Below are 19,856 nucleotides of genomic sequence, written 5' to 3'. Positions count from 1 at the left end.
AACATAATCAAATCAGCAGACCCACTGTACAATTGGGAGGCTTATTAAAATTTAAGAGTTGATATTTGAGTTTCCCAGGACACACAACCTGATGGAGCTGATAGCTCAGGAATTGCCTTTCATAGTACATCTTGTGGGCTGGAGGAGCAGAAATGCACAATCAACCCCACAACGCAGTTTTTGTTACTCGTGGCTTATCTATCCAACTGTAGTCTGTTTCACCCCAGTTAGTCTCTTGATTTGACCAACCAATTGCTAATGTCTTTAGTATCTCACTATCTCACTTCCTCGTTTTTTGATTGACCTTTCTTCACCACCACCCACCCCTTCACTGTACCCTAACCCATCACTATGGTAACCAAGTGCCTATCTCTTGCCCATAACCAAATGAATACTACTCTTTTCCTTTTACACCATTTAAACCCAAATCTCTGTATCCCTTTCTTGTGGTTGCAGAGAAATATCCCCAAGTGTCCTCAGTTACAGCACTATGCTGCTGGTTTTCTCACCTGATGATAGCCTGGTTAATAGGATAGTTTACTAACTGCTGGGTGGAAAATGGTAGAAAGTACTTTTGATAAGGACCTACTCCTAAATTTGGTAGGATATCCACATACCCCCACCTTCACCTTCATCCTATCATGAATACCAGAGCCTTCTCTTCCAATAAATTATTAGATTGGGGGGAAAAAGGTGAAAGAGATAACTACTTTTTTTTAAGAACATAGAAAACCTACAGCACAATTCAGGCCCTTCGGCCCACAAAGCTGTGCCGAACATGTCCCTACCTCAGAAATTACTAGGCTTACCTATAGCCCTCTATGTTTCTCAGCTCCGTGCACCTATCCAAAAGTTTCTTAAAAGACCCTATCGTTTCTGCTTCCACCACCGTTTCCAGCAGCCCATTCCACGCACTCACCACTCTCTGAGTAAAAAAAACTTACTCCTGACATCTCCTCTATATCTACTCCCCAGCACCTTTAAACCTATGTCCTCTTGTGGCAACCATTTCAGCCCTGGGGAAAAGCCTCCAACTATCTACCCTATCAATGCCTCTCATCATCTTATAAACCTCTATCAGGTCCCCCCTCATCCTCCGTCGCTCCAAGGAGAAAAGGCCGAGTTCCCTCAATCTGCTTTCATAAGGCATGCCCTGCAATTCGGGCAGCATCCTTGTAAATCTCCTCTGCACCCTCTCTATGGCCTCCACATCCTTCCTGTAGTGAGGCGGCCAGAACTAAGCACAGTGCTCCAAGTAGGGTCTGACCAGGGTCCTATATAGCTGCAACAATACCTCATGGCTCCTAAATTCGATTCCCCGATGAAGGACAATACACCATATGCCTTCTTAACCACAGAGTCAACCTGCACAGCCGCTTTGAGCGTCCTATGGACTCGGACCCCAAGATCCCTCTGATCCTCCACACTGCCAAGAGTCCTACCATTAATACTACTCTGCCATCATATTTGACCTACCAAAATGAACCACTTTACACTTATCTGGGTTGAACTGCATCTGCCAGGTTTTTTTTGCAATTTTTTTGCAAATCTGCCAATTTTTTGCAAAAATATATTTCTCAGTAAATGTTCTCATGATTTTATGAACATTTTCTAAATTTTTTCACACAGTATGTTAATACAAGTTAATTTTTCCACAGCAGCAGCAGCAACTACAAGCTCAACATCTATCCCACGGTCATGCACTTCCAGTACCCCTCACTCCGCACCCATCTGGACTGCAGCCTCCAGGAATCCCTTCTGTTGGAAGCAGTGCGGGACTACTGGCATTATCAAGTGCTATGAAAGATGAGAAAAAGCACCATGAAACAGATCATCAAAGAGGTAAACAATGTTTGAAACTGGAGTTAAAGTAGGCTGTAATCTCAAAATGGGAACCTGGTTGTTAGTATCTTATTTCTTTAGTGACATAGTAACAGGAGTAAGCTACTTAGCTTCCAGGTCTTTTTCCACTGTTCAGCTAGATTAATGCTAATCTGTATCTCAACTCCAAATTGTCTTGGTGTTGTACCTGATAATACTCTTAACGTGTATCTGTTTTGAAATTTTTAATTGTAACAGTGATTCTTTACCTTCCTACTTTCCCATTTTTCATGTAAAGTTTGTGATATTAAAGTTAGTATATTTAAGTCATTTTTAATTTTTTCATCAAATTTAAGGTCATTTAAATTTGATACTTCATAAATAAACATTACATTGATCAATAAACATTGATGCAAAATGCTTTCATTTTTTTGTGTGGGAGAGGCTGGATATTGTATTGTCCACAATACAGTTTAAACATCAGTACTCCCAAGTTCTCCCAACAAGAGAACCATTGCATCATTCAGGGTAGTGCTTTATAGCTAGCCTTAGCTTGCTAAGTCCAAATTCTTTGATGCCAAAGAAGCAGCATTGATGTATATTCACTCACTTGGAGGAATTATCCAAGAATAAAACATCTCAAACTGTTTGCACTAAACAATCTGGAACCCCTCCTGGATAAATTGAGAGGCAGTGTTATAACTGAAATAAGGTGTAATTATTTTTCCTAATACACACTTGGAAGCAATGAAGAATGGCGAACTGAATGATTCCTTTATCTTGTTATTTAATGTGTACATCTTTTTGATGTAGGAAATATTTCCCTTTCAACAATTGACCGAATTTACCAAATTACGGCACATTATTGCTTCTGATTTTGAAGTGAATAATTATAAATTAAGCTGAAATGTAAACAATCTCTTATTACTGTTAAAGGGATCAATTTTCTCATTGAAAGAGGGTTTTATAGACTTTGATGGCAAGTGTTGCCAGTGCTGAAGCTAATTAGGTCCCTAAAGTGACACTTGAACTTAGGCTTACCATTAGTGCCTTGTGAACTTGCCTCCATCTCCTCCATCTCTTACTCTTGCCCCTTTGTACAGTCATTGTATGTTCTTTTAAAGATCAGTATGTTCATTCTTTATGGCACCTCTCCATCAATATAAATAGGGATGATTTTGCAACCAGGAAAAATGCTAAATTCCAGAACTGCTTGAATAATTTTCAACATTAAGTTGTGAAACTATCCACCTGCTTTCTTCATTAATTCATGGGTAGGGAAACTTATCTGTGGTAAATTATCACTAAAGTAAGAAAAAATAAAGTAGTTTGTACTTGTTAAGATAAAGATATTTTTTGACCAAATCATTCTGGGGTTTATTGAAATGATTAGTCAGTCTCTCTATGTAGAGTCCGATAATGTATTCAGCTGCCGCCTTTAAGAGGATTAGTGATAAGGAAATGACCATATCACTACATGGTAAATTCCACTTTTTTTTCCAGTGGATTCATTTCCTACTTCGTACTTGCAAGTAGGAGCCAGATGGATCAATAAACAAAGTAGTTAATTTGTTCTTCAACTTTGAAGATTCACAAATGTAATGAAATCATCAAGAACAAACTTTTACCCTTGTTTAAGTTTCGAGAGTTCTTGTTAAGCAAAGAAACAACACTGCTGGAGAATACGCAATTGTGCAAAAATACAAGTACCCTTGACCCTACCAAAATAGTCCTATCTGCCATGTCACAATAATTGTTATAATACTGAATTATTTATACTTTGTTTTTTGCTAATGAAAAGTAATATCTTGGCGTTCGGCTTGGGAGGTAGGGTGGGACAGACTGCTGATGTCACCTGATGCGAATTTAAAACTTGAGTCCCATCTGTAAGTGTGTTAATAAAGGATGTGAAAATGTACTTTACCAGGAAACAACACATCTGGTGATTGGATAACCTGACAATCATGATAACAGGTGCTTGTTTTTCCCTCCCACCCCATTCCCCATTTCCCATTTTTCCTGCTCTATTCTTGATTGCAACCTCGTTCATTTATTTAATGATGTGGCTTCCCATGAGAACAGACAGAGACTCAGTAAAGGTAGGTTTCAACAATTTTTTTTTACAAGGGGATACAAATTGGATCTTTTGACAACTTCTTGTTTTTGCCCTTTTGATTTTTATTTATAGTCCCATATATCTTCTGATATTGCTATGGTACAAGAATGCTTTGGATGTCACATTACCAATGATAACTTTAGATGTGTCTAAACATGCTTTCATTTTAGAGCTGGGGCTCCAATGGGAAATCAATGGGAAGCCCATTATCTTGGAACACCAGCCTTTTTTATTTTTAGTCTAGCAGCATACTGCTAGTCCATGTTGGTGGGTTAATGAGAAATAAGTACATATGCTTGCAGTTTTTTTGATTGACCTTGGAAATTGGGAAAACCTGTCAGTCTCGAAAATGCATACTTGTGCTTTGTTATATTGTTTTTATCAGTGGTGGGGACAATGCACAGCAGCTGCTTCTAACATAATACTATGTATCTCATTGTGTGGGTTAACCAGCAAAAACTTTTCATGAAGTCACTGCATTTCAAGCACAATTACTTTTTTCTAAAAGAGTCAAAGAGAAATACAGCACTGAAACACTGAATCCATACTGACCATCAACCTCCTAATTGCACTAATTCCACATGAGTCTGATTTCTTTTTTTTGTTTTTGTTTCTAATTCTCCACACACTCTCATCAACTTTCCTTGTATCTTACCATTCACCTACAACACCAGGGCCAATTTACAGTGGCCAATTAAACTGCCAACACATGTCTTGTGTGGGAGGAAGCCTAGATTGTGTGGGATGTGGGAGGAAACTGAAGCACCTGGAGGAAATCTATGTGATCACAGTGAAAAACATGTAAACTCCACCCAGACAGCACCCAAGGTCAGGATTGAGCCTGAGTTTCTGGTGCTGTAAGGCAGCAACTCTACTAGCTGCAGCACTATGCCATCCTCATTTGGGTATTTGACCAAAAGTAATTAAGCATGAGATTTGACATTTGAATGTTCCATATTTGCTAAAGAAATAAGAACTTTCATTTACAGAGCACCTTTTACACTATCTTCAGAAAGGCTTAGAACTTCTATCTTCAGTTTAGAACCACTTATGTGAATTATTTTTTGAGATGAAGGAACTACTATTATGTAAGCAAATGTAAAAGTCAGTTTGTATAAAGAAATGTTTCATGAACAGCAGCTGTGGTAAATGACCAATTAATCTACATTTTGTAGCTATTACATGAAGTGAAAATATTTGGAATGCTTTGGAGAACTCCATGCCCAGCTTTAAGGCATGTTCTTGTTTTAAATTCACCTTGGCAGGCAGGCCTCTGTTTAACATTGCAGCCAAAATATGCCATGTATGTTCTTCCAGTCACGTTTGAAGTATCTTCTGTGGTAAATGCAGAAATTTATTCACCCTTGCTTACTCTGGTCCTACATCCAGGTGACTAGGTCTTTGGTAGAAAGTGAGCAATTCCTTGTGAGACCATTAATTTCAAGGTGATAGCTGGCTGCTTCAGATGGAAGTAGGTGATTGTAGCTGATTAATTTGTTGTTTTACATGTGCAAGTTTTGAACTTTAATACTTCTGGCATTGTTTGACCTACTTCTACCTGGGTTACAAGTGCACTTGCTTCATGTGGGTGTGCTATCAGTGCAATGTATCCAATGCAAAAAGTGGAAAAATAACTGGTGGGTCAAGCCATCCTACAGGTCCCATCTCATCAAGAAATTAGTGATGTACGTATGCAAGAAATGTTCTTGCCTTCTGCTGGTAGAATTTCTCATTGTGGTTAAAAAGAAAGTAGACATTTGGTGGAATTAGAACCTGTGTCGACTTCTGATGCCTTGGTGAGCATACTTCTCATTTGCCTAGGCCTAGATGTTTCAGACTTGATTTTGTAAGAACCAAGATGGCCAGTGTTTATATATGATTAATCCATGTATATGATATTATGGACTCAGTGAAAGTCCCTTTAAGATAGAGAGTGTGTGTGTATGTGTGTGTGGGGCGTGCTTACGTCAATAGAAGATAAAGGACGTAATGACGTGGTTGAAGAAGTCAGAAGAAAAAAGAGAGAGAGAGAAGGGAGAGAGACACCAGCCTGCTTGTTTTCTCTATCGATGGATGAGAAACAATAACTGTGTTTGCCACTGAAATCCATGTATGGAAGTTGGAAGTAATCCGGTGGAGTTCACTTTGTTGCTGACCTGTAGAAGGAAACAGGTATTTGTGTGTGGACGACCACGGTTCGGATGCTTTTCGGGGTGAGGAAGTCACTACCGAGTAAACACTGAAGTGTCGTTTGGGTTCCATCGTGGAACATTTGGATTTCGTATGTACTCTCTCTATGTTTTTCTACATCTACATCTTATCTTCAGACAACGGTGGTTGTTGAAGAAGCCCTTGCTCATGTTTCACCTTATGGCTTGCGGAACTGAACTTTAAGAACCATTCAGGAACTGGGAGTTTTGGACTTTGTCACACACACACACGACGAGTTTAGTTTGGGGTTAACGTTCGAGGTTTAACATTCTTGAATTCTAACATACTAACATTTTTACTTTTATTTTACGTATTATCATAAGTAGTGATTAATAAAATAGTTTTTAACACTGAATCATGCTCAGTGTGTTTCTTTTGTTGCTGGTTCGTGAAAAAATTGGGGGCTCGTCCGGGATAGTTCCCAAGGTTAACGAGTGTCGTCTGGGATTGTACCCCAGATTGACGAGATTTGTTCGGGATTCAATCCAAAGATTTTTGAGGGAGGTCTGATAAATTCTTTTTAATTGGCTTGTGTGTGTGGAAACCAGCAGCAATGGATATTAAGGCATTTGTGGAGTCACCAACCCAAAAGGGATTGGAGGTGGCGAAAAAGGATGATTTGATAAAGATTGCTACCAGGCTAAACCTTACAGAAGTAAAGCAGTCTATGAGAAAGGCAGATATTCAGAGACTGATAGCTGGCCATTATGTGGAAAAGAAAGTGTTTGAGAAGGAAGTGTTAAAACAGTTTCCTGGCAGTGAAATAGCAATTTCTGAGGCACAGGTGCAGCTGGCAAAGATAGAGGCTGAACGAGAACAAACCCAGTTAAAGATAGAGGCTGAACGAGAGCAAAAGAAATTAGAGGCTGAACGAGAGCAAACCCAGTTAAAGATAGAGGCCGAACAAAAGCTAACTCAGATGAAGATAGAGGCTGATCTAGCAATGAAGCAGATGGAGCTGGATAACGAGGAGAAAAAGAGGCAGCATGAGTTACAAATGAAGCGTAGGAGTTCGGAATCTGATTCTGATGATGGTTTTTCAGCCAGCAGGGAGGTTCGATTAGTCCCTCCGTTTGAAGAAGATCAGGTTGATCAGTATTTCCAACATTTTGAAAAGGTTGCTGTGAGTTCAAACTGGCCAAGGAAAGGATGGGCTCTTATGGTACAGAGTGTGATTAAAGGTAAAGCTCAAAAAGCTTATTCTGCTTTGTCTGTTGAGGATGCAGCTGATTATACCAAGGTAAAACAAGCTATATTGAAGGCCTATGAATTGGTCCCTGAGGCTTATAGACAAAAATTCAGAGACTTGAGGAAATCTGCAGATCAGACTTATATGGAATTTGCCAATGGAAAGAGAATATGTTTTGAACGATGGTGCCTGGCTAAAAATGTAGATGGGGATTACGATAAATTGACAGAATTGATACTGGTGGAAGACTTTAAAAGATGTGTTCCAGCTGAATTAACAACATATTTAAATGAAAAGGCAGTGGAAACTTTACAAGAAACTGCTAGGTTGGCAGATGATTATGCTTTAACCCATAAATCCAAATGGGGACAACCTAAAACCTTTCAAAAGAGTTACAAAGACAATCCAGGTAAACCAGAGATTAAATTGGGAGGTAATCAAAAAGGAAAAGATGAAAAGAAGCCAGGGCTGGAGAAATCTGTTGAGCGTACTTGTTATTACTGTAGGAAACCTGGCCACGTGATATCTAATTGTGCCCTTTTGAAGAAAAAGAAGGAAGCTGGGCCCAATGCTTGCTTTCAGGCAATTAAAAATCAAAAAGGTTTAGGAGATGCTGTTAAAGATCAGTCCTTGCAAGAGGGAAAAGCGGAAAAGTTGGAGGAGGTGAGAAAGGAATTCCGTTCGTATGTATCAGAGGGTTTTGTTTCACTGAATGATGAGTCACCCCAGGTGCCAGTGAAAATTCTTAGAGATACTGGGGCTAGTCAATCTCTCTTGCTGGACAGTGTTTTAAATTTTGGTGAAGAAAGTGACACTGGTGAAGTAAATCTAGTACGAGGCGTTACAGGTGAGACCATGTCTGTCCCTTTTCACAGGGTGATTTTAAAGTCAAAGTTCGTAGAAGGACCAGTCGAGATAGGGATAAGACCTAGTTTGCCAGTGGAAGGAGTTTCTTTGTTATTGGGAAATGACCTTGCAAATGGAGAAAGTGATCCTGTGGTACGGTTAACAACCAAACCAAGGATTGATGAGTCTGAGGATGATCCAGATGTTTACCCATCATGTGCGGTGACTCGAGCTAGAGCTAAAGAATTAGCCAAGACAGACAGTCCGGTGCAGTCTGATGTAGTTCCTTGTGACAGTCCTAAACAGGAAGAAAATTTTGATGCCTTATCTGAGACTTTTCTGTCTTCACTGGAGGATCAACATCCTTACAGTGAGCCTGAATTTAAAGATTTGTCTTTGTCGAGGAAGGATTTTATGGTGGAACAGACAAAGGACCCTGAATTGACAGAATTGAAAGAAAAAGCACTCTCATGTGAGGAGATTGAAAAGGTGCCAACTGGATACTATGTCAAAAATGGAGTGTTAATGAGGAAATGGAGACCTCCTCATGTTCCTGTTAATGAGGATTGGGAAGTTATTCATCAGGTTGTTGTTCCAAAAGTTTATAGGGATGAGATTTTAAACCTGGCCCATAGTATGCCTTTGGGTGGTCATTTTGGTGTGAATAAAACTGTAGGGAAGATCTTGAAACAATTCTATTGGCCTGGTTTGAGAAAAGATGTGGTGATGTTTTGTCGAACCTGCCACACATGTCAGATGGTAGGTAAACCAAATCAAAAACCCCCTGTGGCTCCTTTGAAACCAATTCCTGCTTTTGATGAACCCTTTTCGAAGGTGATTGTGGACTGTGTTGGTCCATTACCAAAGTCTAAGACTGGAAATCAGTATTTGTTAACCATCATGTGTGCCACTTCTAGATTTCCAGAGGCAATACCCCTTAGAAATATTAAGGCCAAGACGGTGTCAAAGGCTCTTGTAAAATTTTTTACCTTGTTTGGTTTGCCAAAAGAAATCCAATCTGATCAAGGTAGTAATTTTATGTCAAAAATTTTTCAACAAATAGTCTATGAGCTGGGAGCAAAGCAGATTGTATCATCTGCATATCACCCAGAATCTCAAGGAGCTCTGGAGAGATTTCATTCTACTCTCAAAAATATGCTGAAGACTTATTGCTTTGAAAACACCAAGGATTGGGACGAAGGTATCCATTTACTTTTGTTTGCCGTTAGAGAATCGATCCAGGAGTCAATCGGATTTAGTCCGTTTGAGCTTGTGTTTGGACATAGGGTGAGAGGACCTTTGGAGTTGTTAAGAGAGCAATGGGTTAATGAGGAAGTTCATTTGAGTCTGTTGGACTATGTCCAAAAATTTAAAACTCGGTTGGAGAGAGTCTGCCAGCTAGCGAGAGAGAATCTGAAAACAAGCCAGATAAGAATGAAGACATATTTTGATAGACGTGCTCGGCCTAGGACATTCGCAGTGGGGCAAAAGGTGTTGGTATTTTTCCCTAGCCAAAATAATCCCTTGCAAGCTCGTTTTTCTGGACCCTATGTTATTGAATCTCGAGTGACTGATCTAACATATATAATCAAAACACCAGATAGACGCAAGAAAACACAACTCTGTCATGTAAACATGCTAAAACCTTATTATGAGAAGGATTCAGTTGTGGCCTTGGTGGATGGTGAAAAGGTTGTTTCTAGAATGCCTGATGTTGATGTTGAGGAAGGCCAATTTAGACCAAATATTGTTCCATCGAAACTGAAAAACCAAAATATCATGGAGAACCTTGAAACGAAGTTGGACCATTTACAAGTTTCACAAAAACAACAGATGAGAGAATTAATTTTAAAATTTAAAAATCTGTTCCCAGATGTTCCAAACAGAACATCGATAATTACCCATGATGTTGATGTTGGGGATGCAAAACCAATCAAACAACACCCATATCGAATGAATGTGGAAAAAAGTAAACTTGTTGATCAGGAACTAAAGTACATGTTGGAAAATGATATTATTAGACATTCTACTTCAAATTGGAGTTCGCCCTGTGTTATTGTACCTAAACCTGATGGAACTGTTAGATTTTGCACAGATTACAGGAAAGTGAATGCTGTAACAAAGTCAGATGCTTACCCTATTCCTAGGGTGGATGATTGCATAGACAGAGTGGGAAAGGCAAAATTTCTTACAAAGATTGACCTATTAAAAGGGTACTGGTGTGTTCCATTAACAGATAGAGGAAGGGAAATTTCAGCCTTTGTAACCCCTTCTGGATTGTATGAATACAATGTTTTGCCATTTGGAATGAAAAATGCTCCGGCAACATTTCAAAGAATGATTAATTCAGTGATTCATGGGTTAAAACATACAGATGCCTACATTGACGACTTAGTGACTGGGAATGATACTTGGGAAGATCACATCTCTGCGTTAGAAAGGTTGTTTGAAAGACTTTCCAAGGCTAACCTTACAGTTAACTTGGCTAAAAGTGAATTTGGCCATGCCACTGTGACGTATCTTGGTTATGTTGTAGGTCAAGGCAAGCAAGCTCCTGTTCAGGCAAAAGTTCAAGCAATATCTGAGTTCCCTATTCCCACAGGTACGAGGACTGTTAGAAGATTTTTGGGAATGGTTGGATATTATCGAAAATTTTGTAAAAATTTTGCTGATATTGCTCTTCCCCTAACTAATCTTCTGAAGAAGGGAGTAAAGTTTGTTTGGACAGATTCTTGTCAAGAAGCATTTGAGAAGCTGAAAGCCATTTTATGCTACGATCCTGTGCTCAGAACACCTGACTTTGAAAAGCCATTTTCATTAGCAGTAGATGCCAGTGATGAAGCTGCAGGAGCTGTGTTGTTGCAGAAGGGTGACCTTGATGATATTGACCATCCTGTAGCTTACTTTTCAAAGAAATTTAATGAGCATCAAAAGAATTATTCCACCATAGAGAAAGAATTACTGTCGCTTGTTTTAGCCTTGCAACATTTCAGTGTATATGTTTGCACCGCTCAGAAACCATTGACTGTGTATACAGATCATAACCCATTGGTGTTTCTGAGCCGAGTCAAAAACAAAAACAGAAGGCTGTTAAACTGGAGTTTAATTTTGCAAGAGTTTGATCTCATGATAACTCACATTAAAGGCAAAGATAATGTGATTGCTGATTGTCTTTCCCGATGTTAAATGGGAAACATGTATCTGTACTAATCTGATAGTCTGTAGTTGTGTAGCATGATAATTATTAACATTACTAACTCTATGCGCGGTTAAAATTTTCTTGGGAAATTTTTTTTTTAGGTGGGAGGTGTTATGGACTCAGTGAAAGTCCCTTTAAGATAGAGAGTGTGTGTGTATGTGTGTGTGGGGCGTGCTTACGTCAATAGAAGATAAAGGACGTAATGACGTGGTTGAAGAAGTCAGAAGAAAAAAGAGAGAGAGAGAAGGGAGAGAGACACCAGCCTGCTTGTTTTCTCTATCGATGGATGAGAAACAATAACTGTGTTTGCCACTGAAATCCATGTATGGAAGTTGGAAGTAATCCGGTGGAGTTCACTTTGTTGCTGACCTGTAGAAGGAAACAGGTATTTGTGTGTGGACGACCACGGTTCGGATGCTTTTCGGGGTGAGGAAGTCACTACCGAGTAAACACTGAAGTGTCGTTTGGGTTCCATCGTGGAACATTTGGATTTCGTATGTACTCTCTCTCTATGTTTTTCTACATCTACATCTTATCTTCAGACAACGGTGGTTGTTGAAGAAGCCCTTGCTCATGTTTCACCTTATGGCTTGCGGAACTGAACTTTAAGAACCATTCAGGAACTGGGAGTTTTGGACTTTGTCACACACGCACACGAAGAGTTTAGTTTTGGGGTTAACGTTCGAGGTTTAACATTTTTGAATTCTAACATACTAACATTTTTACTTTTATTTTACGTATTATCATAAGTAGTGATTAATAAAATAGTTTTTAACACTGAATCATGCTCAGTGTGTTTCTTTTGTTGCTGGTTCGTGACAATATCTGTGGAATACATTACCACAGATGGCTGTAGAGGCCAAGTCATTGGGTATATTTAAAGCAGAGGTCGATGGGCTCTTGATTAGTATGGGTGTCAAAGGTTACGGGGAGAAGGCAGGAGAATGAGGTTGAGAGGGAAAAATAAATCAGCCATGATCGAATGGCAGAGCAGACTCTAAGGGCTGAATGGCCTAATTCTGTTCCTATGTCTTATGGTCTAAAATGCAAGTTTTGAAAATAGTGCCTTAGCATAACTGAAGTACTGAAATATACTATAGCAGAAAATGTGTTCTTTTTGAAAATTGAGCTTTTCTGATAGACAAATCTATTTGATGCATATTTTTTTCACATAGTATTTTGATCACATTTTTAATGTCAAATCTTCTTCAGTGCTTGTATTTTCTTTAAATTCTTTGCAATAGAGCAAAATTCCTTACATGCTTGCATCACAAGTAAATGACTTTTCAAGTAATCTCATTAGTGATTTTAATGGAAGCAGTTAGACTGCTGGACAAAAAAGAAATGACATCTAGTTTTAAACTAATATACCTTTTTAATTAGCAATTTGTGTAAATGTAGCTTTTGACCATGTTCTAGCTTGTAAATTGAAGAGTTTTTAAAAAAAAAATCAATAAGTTACTGCTTAAATTTTTTTTGCTACATTTTCCTCCTTACTTCAACTTCTATCCTGAACCCTCAATTTTTTCCCCACCCACCAGAGTTCTGTGAGAGTGGTGCTATGAGTGGGCAACTTTCTGACAGTCCATTCTTATTTTCAGAGATTGAACATATTAGTCCTTTCTGTCAAGAAATAGAACCCCTGTCTCTTGCTTGACTGGCAGATACCTCAACCATCGCACTAATGAGGAGTTTGTCAGTGGACCATTGAGATTGTTCTAACCAGCACAATCCAGTTCTGATGGACATCTCCTATGTATACACTTTCTAAAGGGCTACTGGATAATGATCAGATATTTTATGACTCTTCAGGTTCAAGACATTGATAATATAATGACCATAGCCCTTTGTGATTTTAACTAACTTAAAAGCACTGATGCACTAGGTCTAGATAAACTTAATACAACGAGGCCTAGAAATTGCTCTGTACATTGCTTGTGTTAAAGAGTACTGCATCGCTTTTATACAAGACTGTGTGAGAGTGATATTTCAATGAGCATGGTGTGGTGCATTGTGTTAGAATTGTAGTTTCTAGACCTGTTATCCATGAAGTCCTTTGTTGGGCCAGATATTGTGCAAGAAGTGCAAAATTTGTCTTGTGACTCCCTCTTGCCTACTGACTTAAGTGATGGAGTCAGTTTGGATGGCGGTACCTTGTATAGACTGACCAACAGACAATGAGATGATGGACCTTCAGAAGGGAGCATCCAGGGCAAGCAGCCTTGTCATCAGGGCCCTCCACCTACAGCTGGGAGATGGACAATATCACAGTCATTCCTGAAAGTTAGGAGCATCGTCTCACTGCCAGACTTCTTGACAGTGGCTGAGCTATGGAAGGACCCTTTAATTAACTTGGAGCAGGTCTTCACCAGATATGATTGAGGTATACACAGCTAATCACGTGCAGCCATTCAAGCACTGATGTTGGTTGTGTGTTGCAGGCTCTATTCAGTGGCTTTATTCAAACATGATGTATTTTTGCATGGAGGACCATGTTACAAATGCCAAAACGTACTGTTTAAGGAAATAAGTCAAATGGTTAAACAATTTGAGCATTTTCTAGTTAACAAAAGGGTGACAGTGGGTGGGGAACAAACTGGGATAATCTTTGCTGTGATAGAAGACAAAATTGTGTTATGGCTGAAAAGAAAATATTTTTAGTACCAGAAGTTTAAAGACTCAGAATGATTTATTTTAGGATGAAAAGCTTGCTGCCAGCATTTCAAGATACAATAGCTTGCTAATTTCCTTAAATGTTTTCAGCAATGCACAAAGTAGTAGTTAGTCTCTTGTTTTATTGATTGATCATTTCTTAAGTGATTCTGTGAAGGAGAGGCTTTTTTATGATTTTTGCATCATGTGACTAATACTGATGTCTAACAACCAGAATGTGACAATTCCCAACAGCTGTACACTGTGTCCTTGTATAATATAATTTATTCATGCAAGATAATGCTCTTTAACAGGTAATGAGCATGACATAAATTGCCTTTTGCATTTTTTCCCCTTTTCTCCTCTACTAATGTGCAAACAGGCATTACTAGTGTTCTAAATAATAAGCAATTTTTGGCTGGCTGTCAAAGAAAATTCCAGTGCAAATCTAAATTAATGATGCCTGAAATTTTTATAGCTCTTTTGAAAGTCATTAATGTGTAAAGGATATGTTGGTAACAATTAGTGTAGGATATATTATGAACAAGTATATTTTTGTGTAGTACTGATCAGTTTTTGTTCTAAATAAAATTAATCAACTTTTTTTTTGTAACACAAGCCGGGACAATTTTTTAATACAAGCCCTTATTTTATAGGCCCTGTTTTATTTGCAGCTTTCAGATAGGATTGTAGTGGGTGACTCTTGATTCGACACTTCATGTAATTGCATTCAATTCTTGCACAAGGCTGAATGATGAGGGATCATGGCTATTCTATTTTTTTTGTAGTGATTTACGTGTTGTAATGCACCTACACAAAGCATCTTGCTCTATGACGAAGGCACATGTTGGTGTTACTTTATCACTGTTTGTACTCTGGAATTAAAAATATTGCTATTCAATTCTATAAAGTCTGCCTTTACCTTTTGCAGAGCAGCCCCAATTTTAAGCATGTATGCTTCAAAAACTTAATCTTAGGTGGTCCCTCATCGTTGAGGATGACCTGTTCCTGCTGTAGTTTTGTGGAATTCCGAATCCATTTGTTAGGAACTGGTAAGGCCAATGTGGACCTGCAGACTTTGCCATGGTGAGGTGGGGGTTGGGGGGAGCAGGGGTAGGAACAATTTGGTCTGACTGGGTGGATAGTTTGAGAGTTGGACCACTTCTGCTTTTTATGCTGGGATTCTGTGCGTTGTTAATGAATGGAAGTGAGGTTCTCAATGCCTTCCCAATATTGTTTCTCTAATTTATGCTTTTCTCAAATAATTGTTGAAGACAAGGTACTGTAAAAATTTCTATTTGACTCTAATCCTCAGTTTTCCTGTTTCAGTGTGGTATGTTCATCGTGTAAAGGATAGAGTTGAACAGTTACAACAATAGCCTAGTTTTAGTTGTAATGATGGCAATAATGCACTCAAAAGTTCTGTTGCTATCTTATGTTACTACTCTCATGGTGTTTTGAATGAAATACTGTCGGGAGTTACACTTACAGGGGTTACCATTTACCACAACCTCAGAGGAATGAAATGGATTGTGATGGGGGCTGAGATGATCAGAGCATTAAGATTGTATGAAACTGTTGGATTAAAGTGCCATTTTGGTTGTTGATACTTGCAAAGATATGTCAGAAGCTTGAAATTAATTGTTCACATCATTTTCAGTATCCACAACATAAGAAACTGTCTTCATCTTTTTTTAAATAGCTTCCTTTTCCCTAGATCAGAAAGGGTCTCTTCTAGAGCACAAACCTTATAAGATTATAATCCGAAATTTTGTGAATGTTGGCTATTTGGTTGATTATAAATGTTAGACACTGGCATTTGACATCCATTGAGCAATAGTAACAGTAGGATGCTGTTCATCCATTTTGCGTATGTTACAGCCTTTGATTTGTGTTGTTTGTGGCCTTTTTGTTACTTAATCACTGATATAAATTTTTTTTTAAAATTATTTTAAATTTTATTTACAGCGTGGTAACAGGCCCTTCCAGCCCAACGAGTCTGCTAAAACTTAAATGGCATTAGAAAACAGTTTAAAACAAAGACTAAATATTAGTCCATTTTTTTTAAACCCAAATTAACCTACCCGTACGTCTTTCAATGTGGGAGGAAACCGGAGCACCCAGAGAAAACCCACGCAGACACGGGAGAATGTACAAACTCCTTACAGACAGCGACGGGAATCGAACCCCGATCGCTGGCGCTGTAATAGCGTTACGCTAACCGCTATGCTACGCTACTCTTAATGAAGTAACCAGATTGGCATTGGTGGAAAAAAAATTTTTGTTTTGTTGATGGCCCTTTGGCCAATTATTATTGAGACTTTAGTTCATTTATGTAATGCAGATCTATTAAATCGTGACTAATATTTAGTCTTTGTTTTAAACTGTTTTCTAATGCCATTTAAGTTTTAGCAGTACACATTCTACTAAGCCTGTGTGGGTGCTTCAATTGTTTGGAACAACTGAATGTCTTGTAACTGGTTGTCGGTAGAATAAGTGAATATATTAGTGACTTCTGTCATGCCACAGACTACAGAGATGCGTTTGTCTAATTTAATAATGTCACTTGACACAGCATTGACAATTAAGCAGTGTTTCATTCTGTACGTTAAATCTTGGAGTGAAAACTGATCAACAATCCTGCAGATAATATATTTTTCCTCGTCAATCTAAGGGTGGAAATGTTGTACTTTAGTGTGCATTAAAGGGCAGAATGAAAATCCATGTTACCATGGCAACAAAACTGCTTTCTAGATTGCTTCCTAAGATATATCTGCACGACAAGCAGATGTCTGAATCAAGTAGCGCTCTCTGAATATAAACAAATAACTTTTTAGCAGGTGTTGGAAATCATATGGAAATCCTATTAAGAGGCCTTGGTTTCCTTTCTATCAGGAAGCTGTTGCCGACAAAGGGGTTGGTTGGCTGAATGAAATGGACAGAATTAATTCTCATTAGGTTTTAGCTTTCCCAGGAAATTATTGTCTCAGCATGTTCTCTTTCTCCTGTGAATTTGAATGGAGTCTGTTCTTCTATTGATCTATTCTGCCTGCCCTCTGTAAATCAACACTTGAACTACTGTAGTCCTCTGAGATTTGTGATGTTTCCCCTGACTGGTCTGGGCCTGCCAGATTCTACATGGATTAGAGGAGAAAGCCGAGGTTGTAAGTGCAGGAAAGGTGAAGCTGTTATATCTGCCCAGATGATTAAAGGTTTATTGATATTGTTGAGGATGTGTGTGTTTGTGTTCTGTCCTACAGCCAGCTTTCCCAGTACAATATTCCATTTGGCACTAAACACTAGTAGAACTGGGATAATTTATTTTGCTTCTGGGTTAACCAATGTGTGTACACATTATTCAAAGAAAATAGTATTTGCTATTCAGACTGCAATTAAAATAATGTAGTCTGCATTTTAAGAGATTCTCCTTTCCATAACAGAATTGTAATGGAGAACTAAAACGTAATTTTTATTTGGAAGTTGATTACTAGTCAGCTATTTTTTGTACGTGAATGTATATAGGAAATGCTATTATGGTATTGATGGGCAAACAAGTTCAGCAAAAGCTGCACTATCATATCTTCTCCCAGCCATGTGCTGCATTTTATAAAAACAATAAAATTCACATTGGTGGTCTCTTGTTGCCTAGTAACAGGCCACAGGGCATGCTCCATGTGAAATGCATGAACATCTGTGTTTTAATCTTTTTAGTTTATTCTTCTCTGGGCACTGATTGGACTAATCAAACTTGTGCCTGTGACATTGCATGAGGAGGGATAAACTGCAGGATTCCCTTGGGCCCCTGCCCTAAGTGGTTGGAAGAATGGAAAAGTGAAGTGAGATTTAGCCAGGCAGCATCTTCTGTGTTTGAGGGAGTTAGCCTAACTCTGTTCTCAGTGGGACTTCAGTAGATTAATTTGTACCATGCAGGGAAATGAATAGAAATTTACTTTTAGTTTTTAATTTAATTTTGGCCTAAAATCACAAGGAGAGCTAAAAACAATTTTTGTTTTCCTTTTGTTCTCCTATTGCAAAATTGCATAAATTTATCCCAGGCAAAAGATTTTTTAACCTCTCTTGTGTAATTCCATTCTTTTTAAAGAAAAAAGGAATTCTTACTAAAGCTAATTTTTGTTGATGTGAAACTTCAAAAAAAAATGAAAATTGAGTTTGTGTGCAGTGTGTGTTTAGTAGTGTGATCCTGGAATACTAGCTGTTTAGTATAATGACCAAGTAATTTCATGTGGATTATGAGGAAATGAGCTAATTTGTAATCAAATATAGCTATTATCAAAATATAAATTATGGCTCTCAGATTTATTTGATAGTCCTTACTTTAATTCTAAAAAAAGATAATCTTTGTAGGATATTTGGTTTTAATAGCTGGATGTGTTTCCTCTCCCTTTTTCCCTTTCTTCCATCCCCATCCCTTTTCCCTCCCTTGTTGCCTGTGAACGCCTGGTGTTGATTGGCTGCCCAGCCTACTTAATTGTTTCATGGTTACTGGATGCCAGCAATCCCTCTAGAAGTGACATCCAACAACATTCAGTGAAATCCATAGCACAAAGATCACAATTGCTGTGGGCAATATTCTTCAGGGACATAAAGGAGAACACCGTCACTTAAGCATTCACCACATAAGAGTTGTGATCTTGGAATGGATTTTTTTTCTGTCAATTTTTTTTCATCTTGTGAGTTGCTTCAGTTTGCACACTTAGTAATAGACTGTAGTATGAATGCATAAGTTGCTTGTGTAGTTTATTTTTCTTGTGAATTCTATTTGGTCAATTTTAATATAACTTCATTAGGAAGCTTTTTATACAAAAATAGACTTTGAATTAATTTCAAGTGATGAATGCATTATTCATTATTCAGATGCTAACCATTAAAGCCCACTTTTTTTTCTTATGACCCTGACCTGTTTTTGTGCTCTCTGTATTTGTAGCAAGAAACCACCATTGTGTTGCCTATCACTATTCAGTGCAGGCATCCAGCCCACAGGAAAAGTTCAGGAAGCTATTAATTCATGGTTCACAGAATGCAAACCACTAAACAAGCACTCTGTATGACTAAATGATCCTCTATGTTTATTGAAGCAGTGGGCATAGAATGCAACATTTCCTGTTGAGAAGGGTTTATACAAACTGTTTTGACCTATCTAGCTATTGGGTTTCTACTGTTCTTAACAAGTACAGTCTAAACATATATTGAATAATTAGATAATTGGGAAATTCAGCACTGCACATGAACCAGTGTGATATAGTGCTAATAGGATCAAACCAAAAGGTTAAGGAAACAGTAATGACCTTAAGTTAACTTGGGAGATTTTTATTGGAGGCATCTTATTGTCATGCATGTTTAAAGATAGTGAAGGTGTGTTTTGTATGATTTTGATTTGGGATAAGAGCAGGGGGTGAAAGATGATTGCGGCCATGGGTTAGCTTGAAAAAGTGGGTGGGTTATAGAGGAAGAGAGGGTGAGAGTGGGGAGGTGGAATGTTGTATTGGGAAGAAACATTACATGGTTGTGTTAACTCATTAGTGGGGAACTATTGGAATTTAATCAGGGTCACATATGGGTGTGGAGTTAATCAACTGGAAGTCTGAACAAAGGAAAAAATAATTTTGTCATTATAAGGGGAACTGAATCAGCTGAGGAACAATGTCACAAGAGTTCTGACTCAGATTTAAGCAAATAAAGGAAAATCATATTTGGCAGTTAATGAATGCGCAACTCACAAAAGTCAACTTTTTTCCTAGTTTAAGTTTCTAGTGTATTGATTAAGTGGAAATTTATTAATTCCAGGGAGGCAGTTTGAAAAG

The 19,856-nt window shown here is 38.3% G+C and overlaps 1 protein-coding gene across 3 annotated transcripts in view; it reads left to right on the top strand.

The window, feature by feature from the left end:
- Window positions 1–19,856, top strand: part of LOC127572213 (transducin-like enhancer protein 4) — a 111,260-nt gene that overhangs the window by 71,963 nt on the left and 19,441 nt on the right. For 2 of the 3 annotated variants that reach the window (XM_052019154.1, XM_052019152.1), the window contains exons 7-8: window positions 1,662–1,842; window positions 3,904–3,920. In XM_052019154.1, the coding sequence (XP_051875114.1) occupies window positions 1,662–1,842; window positions 3,904–3,920 (198 nt within the window). Of the gene's footprint in view, window positions 1–1,658; window positions 1,843–3,903; window positions 3,921–19,856 lie in introns of all 3 variants that reach the window. The other variant, XM_052019153.1, reaches the window with a different exon arrangement.

This window comes from Pristis pectinata, chromosome 7 (genome assembly GCF_009764475.1).
Source record: "Pristis pectinata isolate sPriPec2 chromosome 7, sPriPec2.1.pri, whole genome shotgun sequence".
Lineage (NCBI taxonomy): Eukaryota > Metazoa > Chordata > Chondrichthyes > Rhinopristiformes > Pristidae > Pristis > Pristis pectinata.
The sequence above is the reverse complement of the archived record's forward strand: the minus strand, read 5'-3'. Positions and strand labels throughout refer to the sequence as shown.